General features: G+C 63.5%; 4 protein-coding genes across 5 annotated transcripts; 2 read left to right on the forward strand and 2 right to left on the reverse strand.

Moving 5' to 3' along the window:
• Window positions 1-427: 427 nt before the first annotated feature.
• CHLRE_01g004700v5 (uncharacterized protein) lies at window positions 428-3906 on the reverse strand. Its single transcript, XM_001702059.2, has 7 exons — window positions 3752-3906; window positions 3543-3586; window positions 3211-3347; window positions 2898-2982; window positions 2425-2486; window positions 1460-1554; window positions 428-1078 (listed from the first exon to the last, which is right to left on the reverse strand). Exons 1-7 carry the CDS (start codon window positions 3847-3849, stop codon window positions 973-975), a joined length of 627 nt encoding a protein of 208 aa, XP_001702111.1. The 5' UTR covers window positions 3850-3906; the 3' UTR covers window positions 428-972.
• Window positions 3907-4206: 300 nt separating this feature from the next.
• On the forward strand, window positions 4207-10068 carry CHLRE_01g004750v5 (uncharacterized protein). 2 transcript variants are annotated; one of them, XM_043058171.1, is made up of 10 exons: window positions 4207-4522; window positions 4901-4975; window positions 5151-5431; window positions 5495-5563; window positions 5844-5909; window positions 6290-6366; window positions 6697-6877; window positions 7493-7522; window positions 8065-8165; window positions 8447-10068. In XM_043058171.1, exons 1-10 carry the CDS (start codon window positions 4411-4413, stop codon window positions 8715-8717), a joined length of 1263 nt encoding a protein of 420 aa, XP_042928086.1. In that variant the 5' UTR covers window positions 4207-4410; the 3' UTR covers window positions 8718-10068. The 2 variants fall into 2 exon arrangements, with proteins under 2 accessions (XP_042928086.1, XP_042928085.1); XM_043058172.1 differs by lacking the exon at window positions 5151-5431.
• A 158-nt stretch (window positions 10069-10226) lies between these two features.
• On the forward strand, window positions 10227-14474 carry CHLRE_01g004800v5 (uncharacterized protein). Its single transcript, XM_043058173.1, has 7 exons — window positions 10227-11155; window positions 11235-11624; window positions 11838-11961; window positions 12142-12280; window positions 12494-12542; window positions 12659-12952; window positions 13131-14474. The coding sequence occupies exons 1-7, from the start codon at window positions 10874-10876 to the stop codon at window positions 13317-13319; spliced, it is 1467 nt and encodes a 488-aa protein (XP_042928087.1). The 5' UTR covers window positions 10227-10873; the 3' UTR covers window positions 13320-14474.
• A 6-nt stretch (window positions 14475-14480) lies between these two features.
• Window positions 14481-24966, reverse strand: CHLRE_01g004850v5 (uncharacterized protein). Its single transcript, XM_043058174.1, has 19 exons — window positions 24420-24966; window positions 23961-24315; window positions 23470-23696; window positions 22947-23216; window positions 22505-22738; window positions 21984-22247; window positions 21610-21729; window positions 21281-21329; window positions 19523-21047; window positions 19213-19379; window positions 18647-18972; window positions 18256-18405; window positions 17607-18077; window positions 17325-17478; window positions 17007-17176; window positions 16328-16772; window positions 15895-16046; window positions 15366-15416; window positions 14481-15211 (listed from the first exon to the last, which is right to left on the reverse strand). Exons 1-19 carry the CDS (start codon window positions 24690-24692, stop codon window positions 15029-15031), a joined length of 5586 nt encoding a protein of 1861 aa, XP_042928088.1. The 5' UTR covers window positions 24693-24966; the 3' UTR covers window positions 14481-15028.
• Between the last annotated feature and the right edge of the window lie 146 nt (window positions 24967-25112).

Genomic DNA, 25112 nt, shown 5'->3' on the forward strand with positions numbered 1-25112 from the left:
AGTTCCTATTGAAAGCAAGTAGTCTGGAGTAGTAGTGGTGATAAGTAAGGCTCGTTGGTAAAGAAGCTGAGTGCATGCGTCGAGGTGGCTAGCTTAGCTGCTGCGGCGCGAAACCGGGACCCCGCGAACTCACCTAATCGCTCAGCAATGCAAGCCACGCCAGAGCCGCGCGCGCAGGGGGAAGCACACACAGGAAATGGGCGAGCGGCAGTAAGGCGTGGCGGACTCAAACGGCAAACAGGCGGCACAGACATACAAGCAAACGTGCGATGCGAGTAGTAGTGAGAGCCAAAGGGGTACGGGCAGTGCTGCGCAAGATTGATTGAGTGGCACAGAGTGGCGCCCAGTCGTTTCAAGCTTGGGGTACGTTCTGTGCGTTTTGCTGTATTAGCAGTGTGGCTCAAACGCATGGGCAAGCGACTGACAAAGTGGCAGCATATTACATCGGCAACACGCAATGAGTAGTGTAGCGGGGTGTACTGTCCAATCGCACACTTGCGTCCCCTGGCCAAAGCGCGATGAGCACCATGAGTTGGCTGCGCAGTGTGCACGGTGCCGACTCTTGTCTGCCTACCGGGAATAAGTTGTTGACATCATTGTGCGTAAGCCGCACACCTGCCGGTTTGCACGCACCCACACCACACCACACCGCACCACACCATTCCACATCCGCGCTGTTGATCACAAACTAGAGCACTTAAGCCCTAGGCAAAGCATGGAGGTGCAGCTCTCGTACCACAAATCGAACCTGTCCCCGGACTGGGTTCGATTGATTTTAGTAAACTACAAATGTCACCTCCCATTGACATTGCATCCCCACTCCATCACCCGCCGTGCTGCTGCTGTGACGCCGGCGGCCGGCCAATGCCCATGAGCTCCAGCTTCAATACCAGTACAATCTCAATGCACTTTGTCTTCTCCGAGAAGCCCTTGCTATACCGCGTTTACCTAAAGCTTCACGACACACAATCCTTAGTTGGCCTTTGCCTTGGCGGCGGCGCCACCCGGCAGTAGGCTGAGCTTTACGCCGGATAGGACGGCCAGGCCCATGGCGCCCAGCAGCCCCACCAGTGCGTACCTGCACATACGCATGGGCAAGGCGTAGGTGCATGGAGGGAGGAGCGGAAGGCAGGTGGTGGTGGTGGGGGGGGCAGATGGTGCGGAAGACGGGCGGTAGGTGTGGGTGCGAGAAGGATGGGCACGCGGAGCGGGTGCGTGCGAGGATGTGCGAGTGTCCGGCAGCGAAGGCAGGTGGGTTGCGGTGGTCCAAGGGCCGGGATGCCCCCGCAGGGCCAGGGCAGCAGTGCGGGAAGCACGGGAGTGACACAAAGTCCACTCACATCCGCGTATGTGCCGAAGAGCCTTTGCGGAGACCCCGGGCCTGGCTGCAGGCCCACAACCGCACTCGCAGTCCGGTGACAGGCCACGCCCCCATGCCCCCCTTCCCCCAAACACGCACCTGCCGGTGGGCTCCGTCTTGAAGCCGGCGTACCCCCGCCACACCGCGGTGCCGTGTGCGCCCAGCAGCGCCAGGAACAGGATGTAGCCGTTGAGCTGCGAGCACACACCGCATGTGAGTTATGTGCTGATGAAGTTATGGGAATCTGGCGAGGTTCCGGTTTTTCAAGCACAACACATGGGGGCGGCGTCGTGGAAGCAGAAGATCTTTTCGGGTACGCCGTGCCTTCCCATCACGGCCTGTCACACTCCAACGTCCTGCACCTAGCGCCCCTAGCACACACGCGCACACAACCCGCCGGTGCTGCGGACAATGCTTAGTAGCAGTAACAGCACGCCGGCTCCCTCTACACACACGCACGCCGTGCCTTCCCATCACGACCCGTCACGCTCGCACGCGCTGCACGTAGTGCCCCTAGCACACACGCGCACACAAGCCGCCAGTGCTGCGTCCTATGCATAGTAGCAGTCACAGCACGCCCGCCCCCACTCCGCACACGCACACCGCGCCTTCCCATCACAACCAGTCACACTCACACGCGCTGCACCCAGCGCCCCTAGCACACACGCACACACAACCCGCCAGTGCTGCGTCCTATTCTTAGTAGCAGAGACAGCGCGGCGCGCCTTCCCATCAATCACGGCGTGTCACATTGCACTGCGCCCATCCACCCACCCCGCCGCCCGTGCCTACCACCCCCCATCCCCACCCACCCCGCGCGCGCCTTCCCCCCCTCCCACGTCCGCCGTCCTGAGCTACCATACGCAAACCGCGAGCGTCACGTATTATTAATTGCTATTAGCTATTGGAATGCGGGGCCCGCCAATGGGGAAGGCCACCCTTCGATGACGCCCAACGCACGTATACCAGTGCCTGTTGCCACACCTAGCCGCACACCCCACCGCCTACGTCGCACGTCCCTCGACCCACTCGCCCTCCACCCACCCACCCTCCCCGGCACCCACCCTGTGGAACTTGATGTACTTGTACAGGGAGGGAACCGTGTTCATCGCGCCGCCGCCAAACACTGTGGGTGGTTGATGATGACAGTGTCCATGGTCACAGTGTTAAACTTACGTGCCTGAGCCCAATCATATGGTCCTTGTTGCCAACGAGTTGCCCGCCCGCCCCTTCTTTCCATGGAGGTGAGGAGATGAGAGTGTGGCAACGGCGCTGAACAAAAGGGGCCGTGGTTATCTGGCAGACGAAAGGATAGTAGGGCGCATTGGCTCGCAAACGCAGTGGACCCCGCACTCGGGCGCACCAACACAGCTCCATCTCCCGGTGGTGTCAAACTCGAAGGCCCGTGTTCCCAGATGTCCCCTTCCCAGCGAACACGTATCGATTGAGGTACTTGGCCTGGCTGCGTCCGTTTCTTCAGCCCCCTGCGTCCCCGCCGATCCGGCCACGCCTCACCACTGCAGGCCTGCACCCTCACCGTTCATGACAAAGAAGCCCGCCACGGAGGCGCCCGCGACGCCGTGGTAGGTGGCCAAGTGCGGACGGCCAGCGCGCTCCTTGTTCTGCACAGCGCAGCCGGGATGCGGCCGGGATGCAGTTGGGCGTTGACGGGCGTGAGGGCGAAAGCAAGTAAGGGGGAACACAGGAGGTCTATTGGGAGGCAGCGCGGAGAGCCGCGCTCGCAACGCACGTTGCTAAGCGCTGTGTCACAAGAAGTCTCGGCTGAAGCTATTGCGACTTCCCTCTTGAGCCTCCTGCCACCCGTTTGACTTGCCCCTCATCCCTCTCACCAGGTAGATGGTGGCTCCGGCCCCCACCAGGCTGAACAAAGCCAGCCAGTTGAAGATGCCGTGGCGGGTCACGTACGGCTCCTTGGCGCTGCGGGACAGAGCCGCCTTGCCGCGGATGCTCTGAGCCGACCAAATGCCTGTGGACACATGACCGGGCCGCATTGAGTGTGCTGCTTAGAGTTAGAGAGGGTATTACTGTTGAGGCGTACACCACACACGGGGCCACGCGGGGGCCTGCCGGTACTCCCCAGTACTGCAGCTGTTACGGTGCTGCCAGCAGGCCAATAATCTTGCACAGGTAGCCTACATGCCGAGTCTGTGCCCGCTCTCACCCAGAGAAGCGAAAATGATGAAGAGGTTGGTGCAAATGGGGTGCCTGCATGCGGGGGTCGAACGTCTCACAGTAATCGTAGGCATAGCTAGCGTCACACAGGCATGTAGAATCATAGCGACGCCTTTCTTAAGAGCCGCGCAGCGTTATGACAGAGGTTGACCATGTCGCGAGCCTTCATTACGCGCGGTCTGGGCAAGCCAGGCTTACCAAGTGTAGAGGCCATCCAGCGGCAGCTTTGATACGACCAGCACCTGGTGCAGAACTGTCCCAGCGTAGATCAGCGACAAGAGAGGCACGAGCGCCATTGTACCCAGCACAACGCCGTGTGGGCTAGATCGCAATTGCTAGCAGCTGTGTCCCACAATAAGTGAACCCTGAGACAAATGTTATGGCGCCTCGAGCGTGCAACAAAAGGTCAAGCCGTACAAAACCCCACGCCGCCCGCCCCCGCTTTCCCCCGCTCGCCCCGTTTCCCCCTCAGTGTCCAGCCCTCACCTCTACCCATACCCACATCAGCGCACATTGATAGCGTTCTCGCCACTCCGCCAAGACCGCCATGATGAGCATTTTGCGGTGCCGCGTTGTGACATGCCCCCTCACCTGCCATGCCCGTACATGCCCAGTACCGGGACCCCGTCAGCCCGGGTCAGCCTTCCATACGCGTTCAAGCAGCTGAAGTTATAACACAATATCACTACACACATTTAAAACCTTTGCAACTACGACCTAAAACAGCACCAAACAATAAAGCGCCGCGACAGTTCCGACAGGGTAACACATAGCATGGCGTTCTGGGCCTCTCGCCTTGGGCGCTCTGAGCCACTTATTAGCCGGTGTAGGCGGAGCGCCGTGGTCAAGCCGGTTGCATGGAAGCAGGCGGAGGAACCGGCAAAAAAGCCCGTAAGCCAACCGACACCGCGAGTCGCCGAGCTCCCCGCAGCCGCGCCTGCTACTTCTGGTGCGAATGCGCGCAGCAAGGTAGGAGGTTGAGGTATAAGTGGGGCTTGCTGGACGTGTAGCCGAGCTTCAAGCAAGCGTCGTTGCCTGCCCCGCCCTAAAATCCCCTGCGTTTTCGTCCACGTCACGACGCGCGCTCGGCGACGCGGCGCCCAGTTGCGGCTAGGCTAATTAGATGCTCGGTACCATTATTCAAGTCATGCGCGCGTGCAGCAAGGTCCTACCGGGCCGCTCCTGTCGGTACCTGGCATGGAATGGCATCGTGTGCCAGGCTTGAGGCCCCCTACCTCCGGTCTCGTCTCTTTTAGATGATCCGGGACACTAGCAAGCTCGGGATGCAGCTGTTGTGCGGCGCCTTATCATCTGTCGCGCCCGCGCCCCTTCGTCTCACGTGTGCAGCCGCACGCGCCGCGCCAGGTGACCATGCCCCTGCGCAATGGCAACCCCCGGCGCACCGAGACGGAGCTCGTCCTGGTAAGTACACGCGTTCGCGTTTCGAAAGCAATTTGCTAAAAGTACACACATGAAGAGCAGATTGTGCATTTGTTTCGCTTGTGCGCCATGGCTATGCAAGCGTAGTCCGCCATCAATGCACGCACACGCACACGCCGTCACACCCACACCCACACTCACCCCCCCCCCCACACAGACACAGCCACAGCCACAGCCACAGCCACAGCCACAGCCACAGCCACAGCCACAGCCACAGCCACAGCCACAGCCACAGCCACAGCCACAGCCACAGCCACAGCCACAGCCACAGCCACAGCCACAGCCACAGCCACAGCCACAGCCACAGCCACAGCCACAGCCACAGCCACACCCACACCCACACCCACACCCACACGCATGCCGGCTGCGCCGCGCCGCGTAACGCCACCCTTCACATGTTCTCGCTCCTCTTTCCTACGCGCCCGCTCCTACACACCCGCCCCCACACGCCCGTCCGACGCACACTACTCGATGTCATCTTCCCGCCTCACCCACGCACAGGACCAGGCGCAGCGCGATCTGGCGGAGCTGTGTAATGACGACGCCGCAGACAAGGACTCCTGCTGGCGGGTGCGTGAGGCTGGAAGGGGAGGGGGCAGGGAGGGAAGGAGGGGAAGGGAAGGGAAGAGAAGGGGGCTCAATGGCCGAGCCCAACGAAACGTGGGGGGGGGGCTAATTGCACCACCCGTGCATCCCATGATGAGAGGGTGGTCGGATGTAAACTCGGTCAGGCCCGAGACCGAAGGGGAAGGAGCGGGGACCACCTCATCTGGTGGCGGCGGCATTCACCTTACGTTGTGCGGGCGAACCGAAACGTTTACATACGGCCCCCGCCATCACGCTACTTCAGGTTGTGGACTATTTTACTGCTAAGCGGAAGCAGTACGAGCAGCACTGTGACCTGGGGAATGAAAAGGTGAGGCAGGGAATTACTTTGGTTGGGTGAGGGAAGGGGGGACGTTCATGTGGAGAACGGACAAATATGAAGTGCCGACGTCCAGTGGGGTGGGTGGGTGGGGGACGAGGGGCTGGGCGCTGGGGCCGGGCACCTCCGGCCAGAGTTCCTGCGGGCACACGTCGGGTGCGGAGGGCACGCACTCAGTCGCGGTGCCCTCCGCGCCCGGAGGACTTTGTAAAACCTGTACCCACATGGACGTTCAGAATTAAAATGGCGTGCTTGTGGAGAGGATGGAAGAGTCACAAGGACATTCGCAGTAGGTCATCATTTCCAGGTGGTTTGAGGTCGTGCATACCAGCCCCAACCACACCCAACCACGACATCTACTACACCTTCAGGGCGAGCATGAGGCAGCGGCCTGCATGGCGCTAAACAACTTGGAGAAGTTCGCGCGAGAGAACATGGCCGCGGGCAGGTGGGCGCGTACGGCATGTGCATACCGTATGTGCGGGTGTGCGTGGTGCTATGTGCGCAAGCCCGCGGGATAGGGGGGTGGGACGTATTCCCAACCCCGAATGAGGAAGGCGGGCTTGTTCTCCAGCCCCGACCGGGAGGGGAGCGGGGTGGAGGGGTGGTCTGTGGGATCGATGATGGATAATCGTTTCCGTACAGCGTGGGGCGGGGGCGCCGGTTGAGTGGGAGAGTGCCGTGTTGCCTGGTGTGAAAGACGCACCCATGGGCGACATATGATATGAACTTTATCCTTGCCCGCCGTATGACCGCTCGTGTCTCTGCTCCGCCGCAGTGTCAAGGTGTTTGAGACCAACCTGCGCATTATGCAGCGCCAGGAGGAGAAGCGGCGCCTGCAGCAGCAGCAGGGCGCCGCCTCCAGCACCGCACCCGCCATCCCGCCGCCCATGACCAGCGAGGAGGCGGCGGCGCGTGTGGCGCTCATCCGCCTCTTCCACACCCTGGACAGAAACCAAGTGAGTACAGCGCACCCGGGGCGGGCGTGGTGGGCGCCAGGGAGGTCTGCTGTCGCCGCCCGCTGCCTCCCCCCCCGCTCATGAGTCATGACTACCGCGTGTCACCCGAGTGCCCATGCACGGCGCCCTCACTCGCACGCGCCCCCCATGCCCTGGCCTGTCTGTCTGTCTGTCTGTCTGTCTGTCTGTCTGTCTGTCTGTCTGTCTGTCTGTCTGTCTGTCTGTCTGTCTGTCTGTCTGTCTGTCTGTCTGTCTGTCTGTCTGTCTGTCTGTCTGTCTGTCTGTCTGTCTGTCTGTCTGTCTGTCTGTCTGTCTGTCTGTCTGTCTGTCTGTCTGTCTGTCTGTCTGTCTGTCTGTCTGTCTGTCTGTCTGTCTGTCTGTCTGTCTGTCTGTCTGTCTGTCTGTCTGTCTGTCTGTCTGTCTGTCTGTCTGTCTGTCTGTCTGTCTGTCTGTCTGTCTGTCTGTCTGTCTGTCTGTGTGTGTGTCTGTCTGTCTGTCTGTCTGTCTGTCTGTCTGTCTGTCTGTCTGTCTGTCTGTCTGTCTGTCTGTCTGTCTGTCTGTCTGTCTGTCTGTCTGTCTGTCTGTCTGTCTGTCTGTCTGTCTGTCTGTCCGCAGGACGGACGCCTCAGCATGCTGGAGTTCCAGGTGGGCGGGGCTGGCGGCGGCGGCAGGTGCTGTCAGGGGCAGGGGCAGGGCGGCGGCGGCAAGTGCTGTCCAGGGCAGGGGCAGGGCGGCGGCGGCAAGTGCTGTCCAGGGCAGGGGCAGGGCGGCGGCGGCAAGTGCTGTCCAGGGCAGGGGCGGGGCGGCAGCGGCAGGTGCTGTCCAGGGCAGGGGCGGGGCGGCGGCGGCAAGTGCTGTCAGGGGCAGGGGCAGGGCGGCGGCGGCAGGTGCTGTCAGGGGCAGGGCAGGGCGGCGGCGGCAGGTGCTGTCCAGGGCAGGGCCAGGGCGGCGGCGGCAGGTGTTGTCAGGGGCAGGGGCAGGGCGGTACTGCAGGAGAAGGCCCCGGGGGAGACGTCAATCACACAGTGGGCACGGGTCAGGGAGGGCGGGGCCTGCACAATCACACATAACACTCGCAAGTGCTGACAGCCTGACATGCTGGGATGCTGATGTGTGCACGTGTTGATGCGCATGCACGTGACCATGTGTCCGCCTGCGCACCTGCCTACCTGGCCGCCTGCTCGCAGGAGGGCATGGAGCGGCTGTGCGCCAGCGAGCTCACGGACGACGACATCCGCATGATCAGCGACGCGCTGGGGGTGCACGGCGGATACCTGGACATTGACGCGTAAGCCGGGGCGGGTAGGGTCGTGGCAGGGGCCGGAGGGCGGATGCCAGTGGCTGGGTGGGTGGCTGGGTGGCTGGGTGGTGAGCGATGCGGGCGGCGCCCAGCAGGCATGTGCCTGTGCTGATGCGCGCTGTACGCATCTGCCTTTCATCACGGCTTGGGGCAAACACCCCCACCCCCCCGCTAGTTTGGCTGGTAGTTACAACCCCCATCCCCTTGGATTTCTTTGGGATTGGAATAATGACCCCCTCCCCTCCCGCTTCCTCCTGGCCCCTGCACAGCTTCATGGACGTGCTGGAGTCCAGCGCCTACCTGCAGCAGGCCGCTGTGCAGGGCCGCACCGCCCACGCCTCAGCAGGCATGGCCGCAAACAACGCCTACCTGCGCCACCACCAGCCCGTGCCGCACATCAGCCACACGCAGCACGTGACGCACACGATGCCGCACACGCAGCAGGGCGGCGTCGAGGGCCCCGGAAGCGGCAGCGGCGGCCAGGCAGCGGGGCCCAAGAGTCCCGCCAAGGGCGGCCCCATCCCGCCACGGAACCTCTAAGCTCTGGGCGAGGTAGGCGTGGCGGTTGAGAGAGGGAGCAAGCGGCTTTGCACTGAGCCCGCAGCACGGCAGCACGGATGTGTGTAGCTCGGACAGGGCCTGGGCCCTTGTGCTCAGGTTGCGGTGGTGTGCGAGCGAGACGGTCCTACGAGGAGCGGCCGAGCGAGGCCACAAGCCTCGTAGGCCACATCAGCAGAGGCTGCGTCATGTAAGCACGGCAGGCAGCTGTAGGAGCAGGCTCGTGTTTGGACACGAGTTTGCACGTGACGCGTTGTCGAGCGGCACCGGCAAGCCTGGTATCCCGGCTTCTTTCCTTGCTTTGGGGCAGCCGCAATCAGTGGCGCTGCGTGTTTCGTAGCAGTGCGCGTGTGTATGTATGCATGGATCGGGCCTCAGCCCTCAGGAGGCCGTCGCGTGTATGGAGTGCCCGGTCATGTGTGTGACCGGCTGCGATAGGCGGCATGTTTTGCGGGGGTGCTGGACAACCACGGAGTCATGGATGTTACAGCTTCAAATCGTCGTCTCCATCTCTTAGTTGCGTGTGCTCAAAGTCAGTGTGTTACAGTGTGGGTACAACACGGATGCAGGCGTCTGTTGCTTCCGTGTAATCCTGTTGGGAGTGTTGATTGTCAGGACGTGTGCAGTTAATTCGAAGCCCTGTTATGCGAGCGCGTGCGTGAAGGCGAACGTCAATTGGGGGGCCTGTGATACATGGAGGGCAGGAGGGCAGGAGGGTACCGTCCGTGCAGATGGGTGGGAGGGGACAATTCGTGCCAGATGGGGGTGGTGGATAGCCGCCCATATGGGGGTGGGGGCGGGGGGGGGGGGGGGTAGGCAAATACGCATCCCCGAACAGGTTGGGACATCCTAAGAGATGCTAAGCCAGGACATTAGCACACGCTTCCACAATGAATCTAGCTGCTTGTCGCGCTTGACGGCCTCGTCAGTATCACACCCTGTTACCTGCGTATCAGAACGTGCGAGAACGGCTTGAAACTGACTCGACATCCCGTGCACAACATCCCATCATCCCGACATCTGTGGGTTTGGCAGCGCGGATTATAAGCGTATTTTGACGCTATGATGTCAGCTCCGTACTACGTATTAATGACGATTCTTGACGGAAACGTGTCTGACAAGGAAAGAGTGTGAGGGTTTCGGCGTGTACCGTAGTCTATAGTCATCCGAATGCGGAGATGCGGGGGAATGCATTGGGCAACCTAATCGAACGTCCCATGGCTGTCATGAGCGGGGAGCGGGCGGTCTGGCTAGCCTGCTGCTGGGCCTGCTGGTGTGCACGCCGATGCAGCCTGGGTACCCGACGAGCTACTCAGCTACTATGCTCAGAAGCGCACCGCGCGTGCCAGTTCTGCTGCCTACGTTTGGACCTGGGGGCGGCACCCGCCACACACCCGCACCAGCTCACCCGCACTACGGATTGGCGTGGCAGGCACACGGGCGGCAAACCAAACCCCTGAAGCTTCTCAGGCAGTTTACATTGCTAATCTCGGCAGCCATATGATGCCATTCGCTTGAGTGTCATATCACATTGAGGGGTTCGTGCATGTTAGATTTTGTGAACACGGCACCTGCCCGGGCTGTTTACGAACCCTGCCCGATGCCCGACTCGCGCTCGAGCCGGAGCCTCCGTTCGCAGTAATAGTCTGCAGCATCAATAAAAGGAAGGCTATGCATCCATGGGTGCGCTAGAGGGAGCAAGCTGTCCTTCATTACAGAATTCGTCGACCTAGCTCCAACCGAGCCCCGTCGCGACGGCGCCCCTGAACGACTCCCGCAGCAGGGCGAGCAACACGCGTAGCATCCAATAGCTCATAACTCATGAGCGGGATGACAGGGAAGGCGTTTTGGAGAAGTCATAACTTCCCGGTGGAGGGGCGCGGCCATCACGCTTGCCGGGATGACAAGCGCCCCATGCACAATTTCTCCTCGATTTCTGAGACTGCCCCAAGCCACAAACCTGCACTCAACTTACTAAACGCTGACATAAACATTGTCCGTAATACTTGAACTTGTTTGCTCGCGTGCTCAGCTTCTGTTGCGACTGGTTTTGTTTCCCTGAGGCCAGACCCGCCTACATCAGCCAAATCCCGGCGCATCCTAAACCATTGATAAAATAGACCACAGCGATGTCCTCCATGGAGGTTGCGACCATAGGTCGCGCGGCGGGCCAGTTGGTCTTCGGTGCTCAGCAGCCCAGCAAAGCTATCACCTGGGGGCCTGGTCCATCTTCTGCACCAGCTGATAACAAATCTAGCCAATCCAAGAAGGGGGCCAAGCCTGCCCGGCCCCGCGGCGGAAAACGCCCGCTGAGGCGCATAGCCATCGAGCTAGACCAGCTTGAAGTGGAAGTCAAAGCCAAGCTTGAAGAGCTCCAAAAGGCGGAGTCAGAGCATCAGCGCCTTGCGAATAGGCTCAAGGTATGGAAACCAAAGATTGGTTGACGCACTGTCAGACAGTTACAAAAACATACGCTTAAACCTCTCGCGGTGGCTGCAGGTGCTGGAGACGGTGATACCTGTCCGCGAGCGGGAGCTCAACTTTCTCTGCCAGCAGGCCAGCCAGGCTCTGCGCGGGCCTGTCCCTCTCCCCGCCCTGCCGGCGCCACCGCGCATCGTGGAGCTGCCACCCTCACTTCCCGGCAGCCCGTGCGACAGCCTGGACGTGGACGCGCTGTTGTTTACGCACGAGGACTTGTCGGGCGATATCTTCGATGTGCCACCGATTGTGGACTCGCCCGCGACTGAGTCGACAGAGCCGCAGGCGGTCGGGGGTCCCGCCGGCTCCCCATCCACGTCCGTGCCCCCGCCGCTGGTGGGGCAGCAGCAGCCCACGTCCTCTATCTCGAGTGGCAGTGACGCAAGTGGGGAAAAGATTGAACCGCTGTTGGTGAGTTTGCGGCAGCCATGTTCTGCGCCTTGTCAGAATCTAGACCTTTGCCCACATTAGCGGGGCAATTCCTCAACTTCGTGCGGAATGACCCAGATGCGGCATCAGCGAGCGCCTGCCCCTGATACGTCACCTTGAATCATGATGTATCACCATGAACAGCCGTTGAACTTCGTCCTCCATTATGCCATGTTGCGCGCCTCCTGATCGCAGGAGCCCATGTCCTCCGGCAGCAGCGTGTTCAGCACGCCCACGCCGCGCGAGGTGGCTGACGAGCAGCTCGCCCGTGCGCTGGCGGGCTTCCGCGACCTGTGGAGCAACTGGCTGCGCGACGCAGGTAGCGACGAGCGGGGGCTGGGGCCTGTGTGCGGCTGTGTGCCTGGGGCGTGTCTTTTTGTTCGGGTGGTTACTGCTCTGCACTACGTTGTGCACGCTAGCGGTGCGTCCGCGGCCTAGCCACCTAGCCATCGCCGGCAAAGTGCACTCGGCCGACCCTCGCTCCGCCTTGTGCCCACAGGCCTGCTGCTGCACTCGCACGACGCGCGGCCTCAGGACCCCGGTCCCGAGCTCAAGTTGCTGCGCATGCGGCAGCAGCTCATGCCCAAGATGCACGCACTGCGGCAGGAGTACCCTTGCCTGAGCAAGGCCGTGTTCATGTGAGTTGGCAAGGTCGGCACTCGGCAGCAGCTGATCTGGTCCTCACCCGTGGACGTTCGGTGGTGGTTGGCGAAGTAGCTTGTGGTGCAGATAGTGATGCGGGCGGGGAATAGACGAAGTTGATGATGGCCGACCACGGCAGGCCTCAAGACCGCTGGCTGGGACTTGTCTTTCCGCGTGGTGTGCCTGACCCTGCTGCTGTCCGCCCGCAGGTACAACCTGGAGACGGGCGAGCGCGAGGGTGCCCCGGTCAGCCACTGGGTGAGTAGCGCTGGCGCCGACACTGCCTGCGCAAGGCCCCATCCCTTTCACAGATCCCTGTCCCATGCCTCAAACCACCTCACTAGCAAACCCATGTTTCCGTGTCCCCGCACCAGGCGGCTGTGGCACGCTCCATGGCGCTGAGCCCGGACCAGCTGGCGGCCTGCCTGGCGGCGCTCACCATCTACCGGGAGCGTGCCGCACCCGCCCTGGCCGAGCGCGAGCGCCTGGCAAACGAGGTGGTGGCCGGCCTGCGCGCCGTGTGTGGCGGCGGCAGCGCTGCGGCGGCGGCGGCGGCGGAGCCCGCGGCGGTGGAGGCGACGCCGGAGGCGGTGCTGCGGCTGTGCGAGGGCACAGAGGTGCTGTCGCGCAACATCGGCGCGGAGGGACAGGCCATTGACATTGTCAAGGTAGGGCGGGCATGCAGTAGCAGTGGTGGCGGTAGGTGGTCTGTGCTGTCAGGACAGGGGAAGGCACGTTGGGTTGTTTGCGTGTCTACCTGCTCCTGCCGTCTATACGGTGCCTTCACCCTGTCCAACACCTCCTTCCTTGGGGTCATTCCCTCGCACGCTCTTCCCGCCTCCACAGGATTTTCTGAGCAACGGCGTCATGTCGGTGGTGCAGCTAGCCCGCATCGCCGTGCTGAGCTACCCCTGGTTCCCGGACGCTCTCGCGCTGCTGACCACCCTGGAGGAGCTGCACCTGCGCCAGCAGCAGCAGCAGGCGGCTGAGGCTGAGGCGGCGGCCGACGCAGTGGCTGCCACCATCATGAGCTAGGGTTGCCAGCCTGCAGTGCGCTGCAGAAGGCCGCAAGCTTGTCTTAGGATTGTTTGCATAGCATCAGTTTTATATGCATGCATGGTCGCAAAGCAATAGAATCCTGTGTGCGGCATCGTGCACTTGCGTTGTATGCATGGTGCATCCATACGTCTTGTAGGCACGAGGCCTGAGAACAGTAACTCGGCGCCCACCAAGGCACCAACGCAAAAGAGTCTTGCGTGTGTGGCGCGTCTTTAATTTTCGCGGTATGGCGGGAGTCAGCATGCATGTGTAGTGCGCAAACCCAGGCGTGGGGCTTCCAGGACGTGACCACATCCCGTGCAGCAGTCTCGAAGCATGAATGCGGCACTTGTTGCTCCCTCTTGCCATCGCGTAGTAATAGCATGGGCGACGTATTCAGCCGGCCCCTGCATTATTCTAAGGTCATTTCTGTTGGCTTATCAGCGAATTTAGCATAACCTTTTGTGACCTTACATCATAACATGTTGTGTACAACAGTACGAGCAAACATGGATCTATATGGTGGGCTCCAGCATTGTGGGCCCCTGCTGATAAGTCGTGTGCATACTACTGGTGTGTTTTAGGGTATTGATTTGTTTGGCGCTGGCGTGTGGCAGGGGATTAGACTCTCCTGGCGTGTGAAAGTAGTGAAAGCGGGTGGCGTATTTCACCTGGGGGCTGGCTTGAGTGGCTTTTGTATAGCACGTGGCAGCACGGAGCCGGGCCAGCAGATGGGGTTCTCTTGCGCTGGAAATGCACGTTGTAGCATTGAGCATTACGCCTTACAGGGGCCTCTGCGTTGCCCTTGGATGTACTGCTGAGAAGTTATATAATTTTGCGCCGCTGTGTATCATTCATGATTGGCTGCCCTCCTTTTGTGCAGCGGCTGAGCGATGCGTGTTGCCACAATGCAGGCGTCGATATGAGGTCGAGAGGACAGTTCAGCTGCTGTGTACTGCTGGTGTGCCGGAAAGCTGTGGAGAGCACCATGAATGGAACACGCAAAGACCGTGTCTGCGATGCTGTGTGTTTTTGAGTGCAGGTTGCGTGTTAACCGCGAGAGAGGAAGGGATGTGCTGGCATCAGCACACATTACGTTTTGGAAAACGGTACAAGCGGCCAATGGTGTACCGTATGTAACACACCGTTTCAGCTCGCGCGGCCCTTTTATTTTCTCCTGGTCTTCGGGTTAAGCGGAGGCGCGGAGCGGCCACCATCCAGCGACGGGACCTGCCTTCGCCCTGTGCGTTTGTGAAGACTTGAGATCGGTTTGCGGGAAGATGGGGGCTATCGGCCGCCGCAGCGGCCTCCCCTCGTCGCCGGACATACTCCGGACGGCCTGTGTGCAAAACTGTCTCATCTAGCCATATGCGCGCCGCCCTGCTGCACAAACGTTAGCTGCGGCCGCTCTGCGTCCTCCCCCGCCGCCCGTATCGCCAATAGCGCCCCGCAGTACCCACCTTTCGCATCCATTCATCACATCTCAGTCCCAAGCACAGCCGACACACACACAGACATACACAAAATGGCATGCGCGGTGCACGATTTGTTGTTGCCAGTTCCCCAAACAAGCAGCCGATATAGGAAGCACCCGACGAGACAGTCCACAAACCAACTAACACATGCACACGCGACATACACACAAGATAGAGCCCTGCAGCTCCTGCTCCGCCAGCCCCTGCCGGGCCAGCCAGCCTGCTGCCAATCTAGTCGTTGCGCCAGGTGGAGCCGCAGTGGTCGCACACGAACTTCTGGATCTGCACGCGCTCCTGCGCATACGTGCCTCCGCTCAGCACGTTGTGCACCGTGGCGCCCGCGCCGCCGCAGCCCGGGCAGATGGTGCCGGCGGACTTGTAGGTGGAGGCCCCGCCCGCGCCCTGGCCTGCCAGCTGGGGGACACAGGGTGCGGGTGCGGGTGCGGGTGCAGGCGGCGGGGGAAGAAGTCGGTCGTGGAAAGGCACGGGACGGGGTTAAGCGGCCGAGCAAACAGGCAGGAGCAAACCATTAGGCACGGAAGTCTGACCATTATTCTCACGCACATACCTTCTCCCACGCCTCCATCTCCAATCGCTTCTTGCGCTCCAGCTCCTCCGCCTGCGAGCCAGCGGGGAGGCCCGTGGGGCAGGCCGGTGAGAACCCACAGATCCGGATCCAACAACACACGGCAGCCCTAAACACCAACGTACATGAGTAACATGACACACACACACACACACACACACACACACACACACACACACACACACGCGCGCGCCCATGCTTCCACTTTTGCCTATAGGTGAGCTCGACTACGACCAGCGGGCGAGAATCCGGGAATTAGGCGTGCTGGGTAAACGTTGTTTAGCGCGCCCAGGGTGCGGAGCATGGACGCATACAGGTGCATCGCGGGGTCAGGCCGAATGGTCGCCCGTGGGGTTCCAGGCTTATCGCGAGTAAGTATGACTACCTGGGTCACGACAGTCACGCGACGCTCGGTAAAATGGTGGGTATCGGTAAGTAACTCCGTCGCGTCATTGGGCGGGCTTTCGTTTCATTTTTTAACACACACACACACACGCGCACACACACGCACCTGTGCCCGCACGCGCGGCGGCGCCAGAGCCATTGAGTCGGCCGCCGCCAGCTCCGCCGCCGCCGTGCTGCCGGCCAGCAGCCCGCGCGCCACGCCGTCCGCGTGCCTGAGCGCAGCCACAAGAGCCCGCGTCTGCGACTTGTATGCGGCGCCTGCATGCGGGGGTTGCGGGGCGGGCGGTCAACACGCCAGGGGGGTGCATTTTGTATGGGTGTGCCGGTTCATACGGTGCGCTACAAACACAGGAAGGAGAAAGAGTGGTCGTATGGGGCTTGTAGATTCCAGCCCAAACTAAGCCGAACCCAATGTAACAGGGGGCGTGAGGAGTGCGGCGCAAGGCAGCAGTCGCGACAAGCGTCCGGCGGGCACCACGGAGTCAGTTGGTGCACACTCACTCCCAAGCGTGAGGACCGACTGCCCACACGGCACCTACCTTCTCGGCCGTGCACACCAAACACGGCATCCTCCAGAGCCCGCGCCGCCTCCGCCAGCCGCTCAGACTCCACGGGTAGCAGGGGCGGGGCCAACGGCGCCGCAGCGGCGCCGTCGCGCGCCCGGGCTTTAGCGGCCTTGGCAGCGGCTGCAGCTGCCGCGGCAGTTGCATGTGCCTTCAGCGCATCTGTGAGCATGGCCCGAGCACGCGTCCTTAAACCCTCGTCGATCGCCGGCGCAGCAGCCGCGGCGGCGGCGGCCGCTGCGCCGCCGCTAGGTGTCGCAGACCCCGCGCGCTGGGCTTTGACGCCGCCGTCTACGGGCTTGCGCCCATCCTGCGCGGCGCCGCCGTTGGCAGAGCCAGCCGCCGCGGCGGCTGTAGCGGCAGCGTGGCTGGCTGCTACAGCCTTCCAGCGTGCGATGAGAGTGCGGGCGAGATTGGCAACCTGGGTGAGGCAGGGGCCACGGTATGGTGCGAGGTGCGCGTTCCTCAGTGCCAGGCGCCAGAGACACTCAAACGCTCGCGTGCGCTGTCCGCAACAGCCTCCCAGCTGTAGCTCAGCCTCCCAGCTGTAGCTCACTCGACACATGCCTGAAATAAACCATCATACACGCGTGTCCTGCACCGCCACACGCACTCGGGCATCACCGCCCCGCCACCACCAGCGCCCTTCACCCACCTGCGGGCACTCGTGCTTCTTCAGCGCCGCCACCTCCCGCCCCACCGCCGTGGCCTTGAGCTGCTCCACCCCCACAGGCCACATGGACAGCCGCCGCAGCAGGCTCAGCAGCTCGTAGCTGTCGGCTGTAGCAGCAGCGGCACCGGCGCTGGCAGCGGCAGTAGCAGGGCCTGCGGTGGAAACGCGGCGCGCGGCAGTAGCAATGAGGCTGATGTCGACGGCTGCAGCATACGGTACATGGTAACATGGGGCAATTGCAGCAGCAGAGGTTTGAGCGGCGGTAGAAGCAGCAGCAGTATCTGGCAGTAGCACACGTACCTCCGTTTGCAGCCTCCGTCGCGGTGGCTGTAGCAGTGGCTGCAGCCGCCGCCGCCGCATTGGCGGCTGCCAGTCGGGCGCAGATGTCCCTGAAGCCGGCCGCCAACCGCCGTTCGTACGCGCCGTCCAATGCAGCGTTGGCGGCGGCTATCACCTGCAGGTACGGCGCGGCAGTTGGTGCGGTACGGTGGTTGGCGGGTGGCAATCATGATGCGAAAGGCCGCGCATCGCTTCATGTGCACCCCTTGGGCGTGTGCTTTGAGTTCTACTGTGATGACGAACCTCGGAGATGGGCCGGTTCTTGCGGACCTTGCGATCCAGAGCGTTCCTGGGGTCGCCGGTGCTACTGCCGCCGCCGCGTCCAATCTTGCCGCCGCGCCTGCTGCTGCCCCCGCCGCCAATAGGCCGCCCCCTCAGCGGTGCCGCGGCCGCCGCCGCCAGCCCAAAGCGCGACAGGGCTGTGCTGCCGCCGGTTGTAGCAGGAGCCCCTGATGCATTGCCACTACCTCCACTGCTCTTACTCCTGCTACTACCCCGGGCAAGCGAAGCAGCCAGAAAGCCTCTCCCTCCCAGCACGATACCGTGCTCAGTGCCCGCCAGGGTGGTTGCTGCCTGCGCCCCCGCTTCAACCCCATCTGCGGGTGTGCCCTCCGCTCCTGCTGCTACAGCCGCCGTCGGCAGCAGCCCCAGAGGTGAGGGGCCTGCGAGGCAGATAGCGCCGCTGAACGTCTCCTCCAGCTCACACACAGCCACCTGCGCGCACATCCGCGCGGTGGGAGGGGGGGCGGTGAGGTCAGCGGCCGCGTTACCGAGAGCACCGCGTATGCTGGCAGAAGCCAAAATAGCTAAAGCTAGCACAATACATGAGCAGAGGCGAGTATGAAAGCCGCCACACAGCACCCGCATAATCACTTGTTCCCAGTGCACTCACCTGCACCGCGGACAGCGCAATGGCAGCCGCGCCGGCCCCAGCGCCGCCGCCCGCCTCCTCGGCGTCTGCGCCGCCTCCAGCCGCCGCCGCCGCTGCCGCCAGCCCCAGCGCCGCCGCCTGCCGTTCGCGCGCCTCGCGGTCTGCTGTCAGCTGCAGCGGACGCCAGGTGGGGATCCAGGGTTTGACCAGTGTCCCAGCCGTGCGACAACACGGGTTACCCATCAGGCCACATGCCCCAACCAGATCTCAGGAAGACCATGGGCCGGGTGAGGATGTGCAACTGCGCACACGCATCCGGTACACACAGTCGCACGCGTCCAATGTGCCTTCCCGTGTGCTATCTAAAACACGCCCCATTCCCACACGCCCCATCTCTCCCAGGCCTCCTCACCCGCGCGAGCAGTGCCGCCGCGAACACGTGCGGCAGCTCCGGCAGCTCCAGCCGCAACGACCCAGCCAGAGCCGTGTAGACAGACAGGTCGGACTCCAGCGCCCGCCGGACCTCTGGAGGCAGGTGCGCGCCAGCTGCCGCCGCAATCTCCCGCACCCCCATCGCCATCAGGTTGCCGCTGCCGCTGTTGCCACCTCCGGTGACTGTAGCAGCGGCAGCAGCGGCGGCGGCGGCGGCTCTGTCTGCTGCGGGCTGCAGGGCCTCCAGTATGCGGCACAGCGCGCGCTCCATTTGGCGCTCCTGGCGCAGCCGCCGAGCGTGCTTGCCTGCCCAGGTGGGAGGCGGGCGAGGAGGCGGATGGGGAGGCGGATGGGGAGGTGGGTTGAAGAAGGGCGCGGAGAGACGGGAGGCAGCGAACGGCGAGGCCGCCACCATTGAGGCTTCAACGTTTCTCACCGCCCCACAGCAAGCGCACAGCAGTGACAGTGACAGCTTCTTGTTATGGGAAGGGCCACAAAGGAAGCACGAGGATCCCCACAGCCGCTACGCCTGCTCAGCGCTCTCACCGGTGTGCAGGTAGGTGACGTCATAGAACTCCTCAAATGCCTCCCGCAGGCCGCCCACGCCGTTCACAAAGTCCACCACACCCAGCAGCCCCGGCGCCTTGCCCAGGCTGGGGGCGGGCCGGTTGAGGCGGCCCAGCACCTGCACCGCCCGGGAGCCCGTCAGCGTCCTGCAGGAGGGTGGGGGGTTGCAAGGATGGTTGGAAAAGCGGGGGGATGAGGACGTAGCTGTCCCTGAAAGATGCGAGTTTGACTCGCAAGCTTAGGGTGCGGCGAAACCCAAACCCAGACACGCACACGCCCCCGCACCCACCTATCGATGAACAGCGCCCCTAGTCGGGGGTCATCATAGCCGGTCTCGTACTTGCTGCACACCACCAGCAGCCGTGCAGCGCGGGGGTCGGCGGCACCACGCCCCCCGCCGCCAGCACCACTGCCATTGAGTTCGGCTTCCGTGACCGGCACCATCACAACCTCCTCCTCCTGCGCCTCCGCCACCTCGTCCTCGTCATCTGCGTCCGCCAGCTCCTCGTCTGTCCCTAGCCGCTGCTGTCGCCGCTGCTCGAGGGGGCCTGCTACAGCCGTGGAGGAGCTGGCACGGGTCAGGCGCCGAGGCCGCAGCGGCGTGCTACAGCCGCCAAGGCCGCTGTCGGGGCCTGCTTCAATTGTCGCCGCTGGTCCTGACTCATCACCGCCACACGCACCCGCTCCCGCCACTGCCACATCCGCCGCCTCTACTCCATCAGGAGCGGGGACCGCGGCGCGGGAGGTCACTGTGAGGCGGCTGGCCTGTCGCCGTACCCCGGCGGACGCTGTGCGTGCTGCGGCTGCTGCGGCTGCTGCGGCTGGGCCGGCTGTGACTGGGCCGGTTGTGACACTGCTGTCGGGCGGGCCGAACATAGACACCGACATCCCGCCGCCAGCTCCTCCGCCAGCTCCTCCAGGCGCTGCCGCCGCCCCCGAGCTCCGACCGCTGAGCCCGTCCCCCTGGGCGCCCGGCGTGAGGGCTGAGTCCTCCCGCCGTGGCCGCTTGCGTGCTGCACCGCCGCCGCCGCCTTCCAAGTCTGAACTGCCGTCACCCCCGCCGCCGTCTCCGTCACTGCCGTTGCTCCCCCCTGGGTCGTCCTCGGCCTGGCTCGCTCTGCCCACTCGGCCGTGGCCGCGGCGGCCGCGGGGCCCGCCGCAGCGCTGCTTGCCGCAGTCCTCCTCTTCCTCATCCTCTTCAGCGCTATCGGAGCCATCGCCCTCCTCTGACTCCTCCTCCTCCTCTTCCTCCTCCTCTTCATTGAGCTCGTACTCACTGTCCCCGTCACTAGGGGTGCCATCGCTGGCGCTTCCAGCACTGTCGCTGTCGCTGCATTCCTCCTCCGCCTCCCAATCATGCCCCGCCTCCAACTCTTCGCTGTCGCTCTTCACCGTTCCGCGCCGGCGCCGCTGCTGCTGGTGCTGCTGCCGCTGCTGCTTCGTTGCCCGCTTCTCCTCTTCACCGGCAGCGTCCTCCTCCACGCCGTCCAAGTGCGCCAGCGCTGCGTCCCACGCGCTCACCGGCCCCGGGTCCTGCCGCCGGCGCTTTGACGGCCGCCGCTGCCGCCCATCCTCCCCACCATCCCCATCCCCACCTGCTGCAGACCCCGCTACGTCCACATCTTCTACACCCTGCCCCCAGTCCGCGCCCGCCTGCCAGCGCCGCCACCGCTCCAGCTGCTGCTGATTCAGCCGCCGCCGCAGCGCGGCCAGCTCTGCCGCCGGCAGTTGTACGGCGCCGCTGAATGCGCCGTACACTGACGGGCCGCGGCAGGAGGAGGCGGCGTCGGACGGGTCGGCAGCCGCTGCGGCCTCTGTGACAGCACACGCGTGAGGGGAGCCGACAGGGGCCGAAAATGGGTGCGACGTCAAACATGAGTCACCCTAAAGTCCGGGGGTGCCACGATGCATATGCGCCCGCGTACTTTGTTTACGGAGCCTTACACATGCACACACGCCCGCGAGCGTGACATCGCATCGCATACACAGTCCTGCGTGTTTCTTCCCGTGTGCTCTCGTACACACGATTGCACACACACCCACGCACCCGCCAGGCGTGCGAACTCGGGCTCCTGGGACACAGCCTGGCGCAGCGCCTGCCGGCCGGGGGTTTGTGGGGGGTTGCAAGGATGGTTGGAAAAGCGGTACAGAATGCACTGGAGACTGCAGACGGGGGGGATGATGGCGGGTGTTAATGACGTGCCCAGGGCGGAACGCCGTGTGACAGCATGGGTACAGGAGTCCCGCAGCATCTGCCTGACAGCTTCACGGCGTGAGCTGACAACCTGCTTGAAGCAGCTGGCGCAATTCCTCCACCCCATGGCTACTGCAAACACACTCACACGCCTGCCGCCCCCACCCCGCCCGCCTGCCCACCTGTGTGTACCAGGCCACGTGCTGCCGGCTGCGCGCCACCACCATACCCCGCAGGCAGCTGTAGCCGGCGGCGGAGGCAGTGCGCCACAGAGCCAGGAAGCGCTGCACGATGTAGGCGGCCTGAAGGGGGGGCATCAGACAGGCGGGTAGGCGGATGCATTGGCACACGTGTGCAATGTGTTGCGCGAGATGAGTATGCGTGGGGTGGTAGTTAATTGGTGCACATGGATCGCGGCCACAGCCGCCGGCACTACACTGGCGCAACGCATACACACACCAGCCCTTGGTGCCACCATGGAGCGGGTCGGCGGGTCCCGGCGGCGGCCCAACACCCCACAGCACCCAGCCGACGAAGCACACACGCGCACACGCACCTTGCGCTCCACGACCTCCCGGCTGTTGGAAGCCGCCTCCACCAGCACCTCCTCCGCCACGCCGGGGCCGCCGCCGCCGCCGTCCTCGACCTCGCCCGCGCCCCCCTTTGCGTTCCCCTCCGCCTCCTCCGCGCCCTCCGCCCCGCCGGCCTCCTGCGCCTTTGCCTCCTGGTCCACGCCCGCCGCCCCCTCCCGCCTGGCGGCCAGCTGCAGCCGCGGCGTGACGGCGGTGTAGGAGCGAAGCACGTCCAGCACGAACCCGTCCTGCACACACACAGCACACACACGTACACATGCAGCGAGTGCGGAGGGAGGGGCGCATTGCGCACACAAACACACATACACATGGCTGGTATTCGCGGCTGCTAGTAGCGATAGGTTGGCCACGTCAACGCCCGGCTGCGGTGTTGGCGGCCCCGGCATCTCGCCTTGTGCACACAAAGACACTGCACACACCGGGACACGGACCACCCAATGAGCCCCAGACCACCCAGTGACCCCCAGACCCCCGGACCACCCACCTGGATGGCGTTGCGCATGGTGTAGGCGTGGTACGGCGTGTACAGCATGGCAGGCGGCTCCGCGCCCGTCCCCCGGGAGCCGCCGCCTGCCCCCGCCCCTGCCCCAGCGCCGTCTCCCTCCAGGAGCAGTGCCTCGATGCCGCCGTCTCCGCGGCCGCCGGCCGCGGCGGCATCCCCATCAGGCGCAGTGGGATCGGCGGGCACCTCGGTGGCCACACCAAACAGCTCCAGCGCCTATGCGTGGGTCGGAGTTGAGGTGGAGGTGGCGTGGGTAACAGTGCAGTTCGAAACGACGCCGAACAACCGGTCCAGTTGCAGTCCAGTTCGCTTTCGGCTGCAGGTCCCCGGGGCCACTGGTGCGACTGGCCTCACATGTAGTGCCCCCTTGCGTGATGCGAGCTACACCAGTAGTTATCATTGCTAGCAGCGCAATCAAAAGCACCTTGGGAGACGGAGTCGCCGTGAAGCCGACGTAGGTGACCCCGCGCGGCTGCCGCCGCTGCTGCGGCCGCAACTTGCTGTGTCCGCTGCTGCCTCCCGCACCAACGCCCGCAGCCGCCGCCGGGCCCCGCCCCGGCGCTGCTCCTGCCGCCGCCTCGCCGCCGCCTACGCCGCCAGCCGCCAGCGCACCCGCCAGGATTTGGTGGATCTGGTCTGTGGTGCCGTGGCCGTGGTGCCTGTGCGCCTCGTCAGCTATCACTGCGATACGGCTCTGCCAACGGGGGCGAGGAGGAAGAAGCACAGGGTCGGGGCATTCAGATGAGAGCACCATGCTGGATGCATTCTGACCTAGCGGGCTTTCAGTGCTGCAAGGTCAGAGGTTCTCCCTGGACGAGCCAGCTATCCTTAAAGGCAGCCAGGGAGTTTACTTCAAATCAAGGCTCAAAGCCACGTTAGCCAATAGGGAATAGGGAAAACCATCTTCCTTGTCAGAGCAGCGCTTAACCGATCCCCTCCTCACGCACCAGCAGAGCCTCCCCACCAGACGCCGCTGCCTTGCCCCTGCCTCCTCCGCCTCCCCCACTCCCGCCTCCGACCCGGCCACCGCGCGCCCGCCACAGCGTGGCCAGCTTCTGCACTGTGGTCAGCACCACAGCGGGGCGGCCGGGGCTGCCGGGCGGGGCCGCCAGGAAGCCCGCCAGCTCGCGAGTGGTGGTGGCGCGGCGCAGGCCGCCAGGAGGGCGTCCGTTGCCTATTCGAAGAGGGAAGGAGAGAGAAAGAGGAGGGCTGGTAAATGCTGCTAAGGCAAGGCATACTGCTGCATTATTCAGCCTCCGTGAAACCGCTTCCGTTCCAAGGCACAAGCAGCACAGCTCACACCCGCTACACGCTCCCTGAAAACCCTAGTTCTGTAGCCAAACCTCCATATCCTCAGCTTCCGCGAAACCCCAGCTCCTCAAGAAGCCAGCTCCACATCGCCAGCCCCGGTGCACCCGGCACCGTCCCGCTCACCCACCCCTCCAGAACGCTTCCACGCAGCCGCCTAGCTGCACGTCCAGCTGCAGGCGGTCGTTCAGGACCAGCACCGTGCCAAACCCGCCCCCCGCGCCGTCGCGCCAGCCCGCCAGCGCCGTGGCCAGCGCCGCGATGGTGAAGCTCTTGCCACTGCCGGTGGAGTGCTGTAACAGGTAGTTGACAGGCGGGGCGTCGGTGGCAGGGCCTGAGGCGGCGGGGCCTGAGGAGGCGGGGCCTGAGGCGGCGGGGCCTGAGGCGGCGGGGCCTGAGGAGGCTGCTGAGGTGGCGGAGGAGGAGGCTGGGGCGTCCAGGGGGTCCCAGTACACGGCGCACAGCAGCGCGGCCACTGCCTCCACCTGGGGAGGATCAGCAAGGGTCGCGTCATGGACTGAGAACTTGAAAGTGTGAGGAAACCCAAGTTCCAGTACTTCCTAGCCTCCCATCATTTGTCAGTACCCACCTGGTGTGGCCGTGGCTCCGGCCCACCACCGTCACCCCCACTCGCATCCGCGTCGCCATCTGCATCCGCGCCTGCACCTTCTACACCTCCATGGCGGCAGCCGCCGCGACGGCCGGGCTTGGCGCCCGCCGCTGCCTCACGCAGCCCCTGCACCAGCACCTCCCGAGCAAGCGCCTCGGCCCGCTGCTGCACCTGCTCTCGTGATGGGGCCGAGACCTGCAGCCCCTGTTGCTGCTGCTGCGCATCCTGTTGCTTTTGCCCCTTCTCCATCATCTACGTCCCTGAGAAGCCCCGGGGGACAGGAACACCGGACAGGCCCCGACTGGCGGAGGCCACAGGGGTGCGCCCGCCTGGCGCAGGGCCAGCGCGCAAGCACGCCGCGCCAGTTATCAATGAGACCAAACGAGCTCCATAATATCTACCCATGCCTTTCTATCATTGCATATACTGTGTGGACCTGCCCGAAATGACCAAATGACCAAATGAATTCGTGGATTGAATTTCGTCTGAAAGCCGGATTTGCTTCAACAACTATGAGCAATTTTATGAGTGCATCGTGCTGCTGCGATTGTGTAAACTGGTATGTGCGTTTGTGTGTTGGCTTTGTGGCTCAGCTTGTGGCTCCGCAGCCCGTCGGATGCGTGTCTGGCCGTGGCCCAATCCACATCCCGCCTACACGTTCTCTACTGCTAA

The sequence above is a fragment of the Chlamydomonas reinhardtii genome, chromosome 1 (assembly GCF_000002595.2).
Source record: "Chlamydomonas reinhardtii strain CC-503 cw92 mt+ chromosome 1, whole genome shotgun sequence".
Classification (NCBI taxonomy): domain Eukaryota; kingdom Viridiplantae; phylum Chlorophyta; class Chlorophyceae; order Chlamydomonadales; family Chlamydomonadaceae; genus Chlamydomonas; species Chlamydomonas reinhardtii.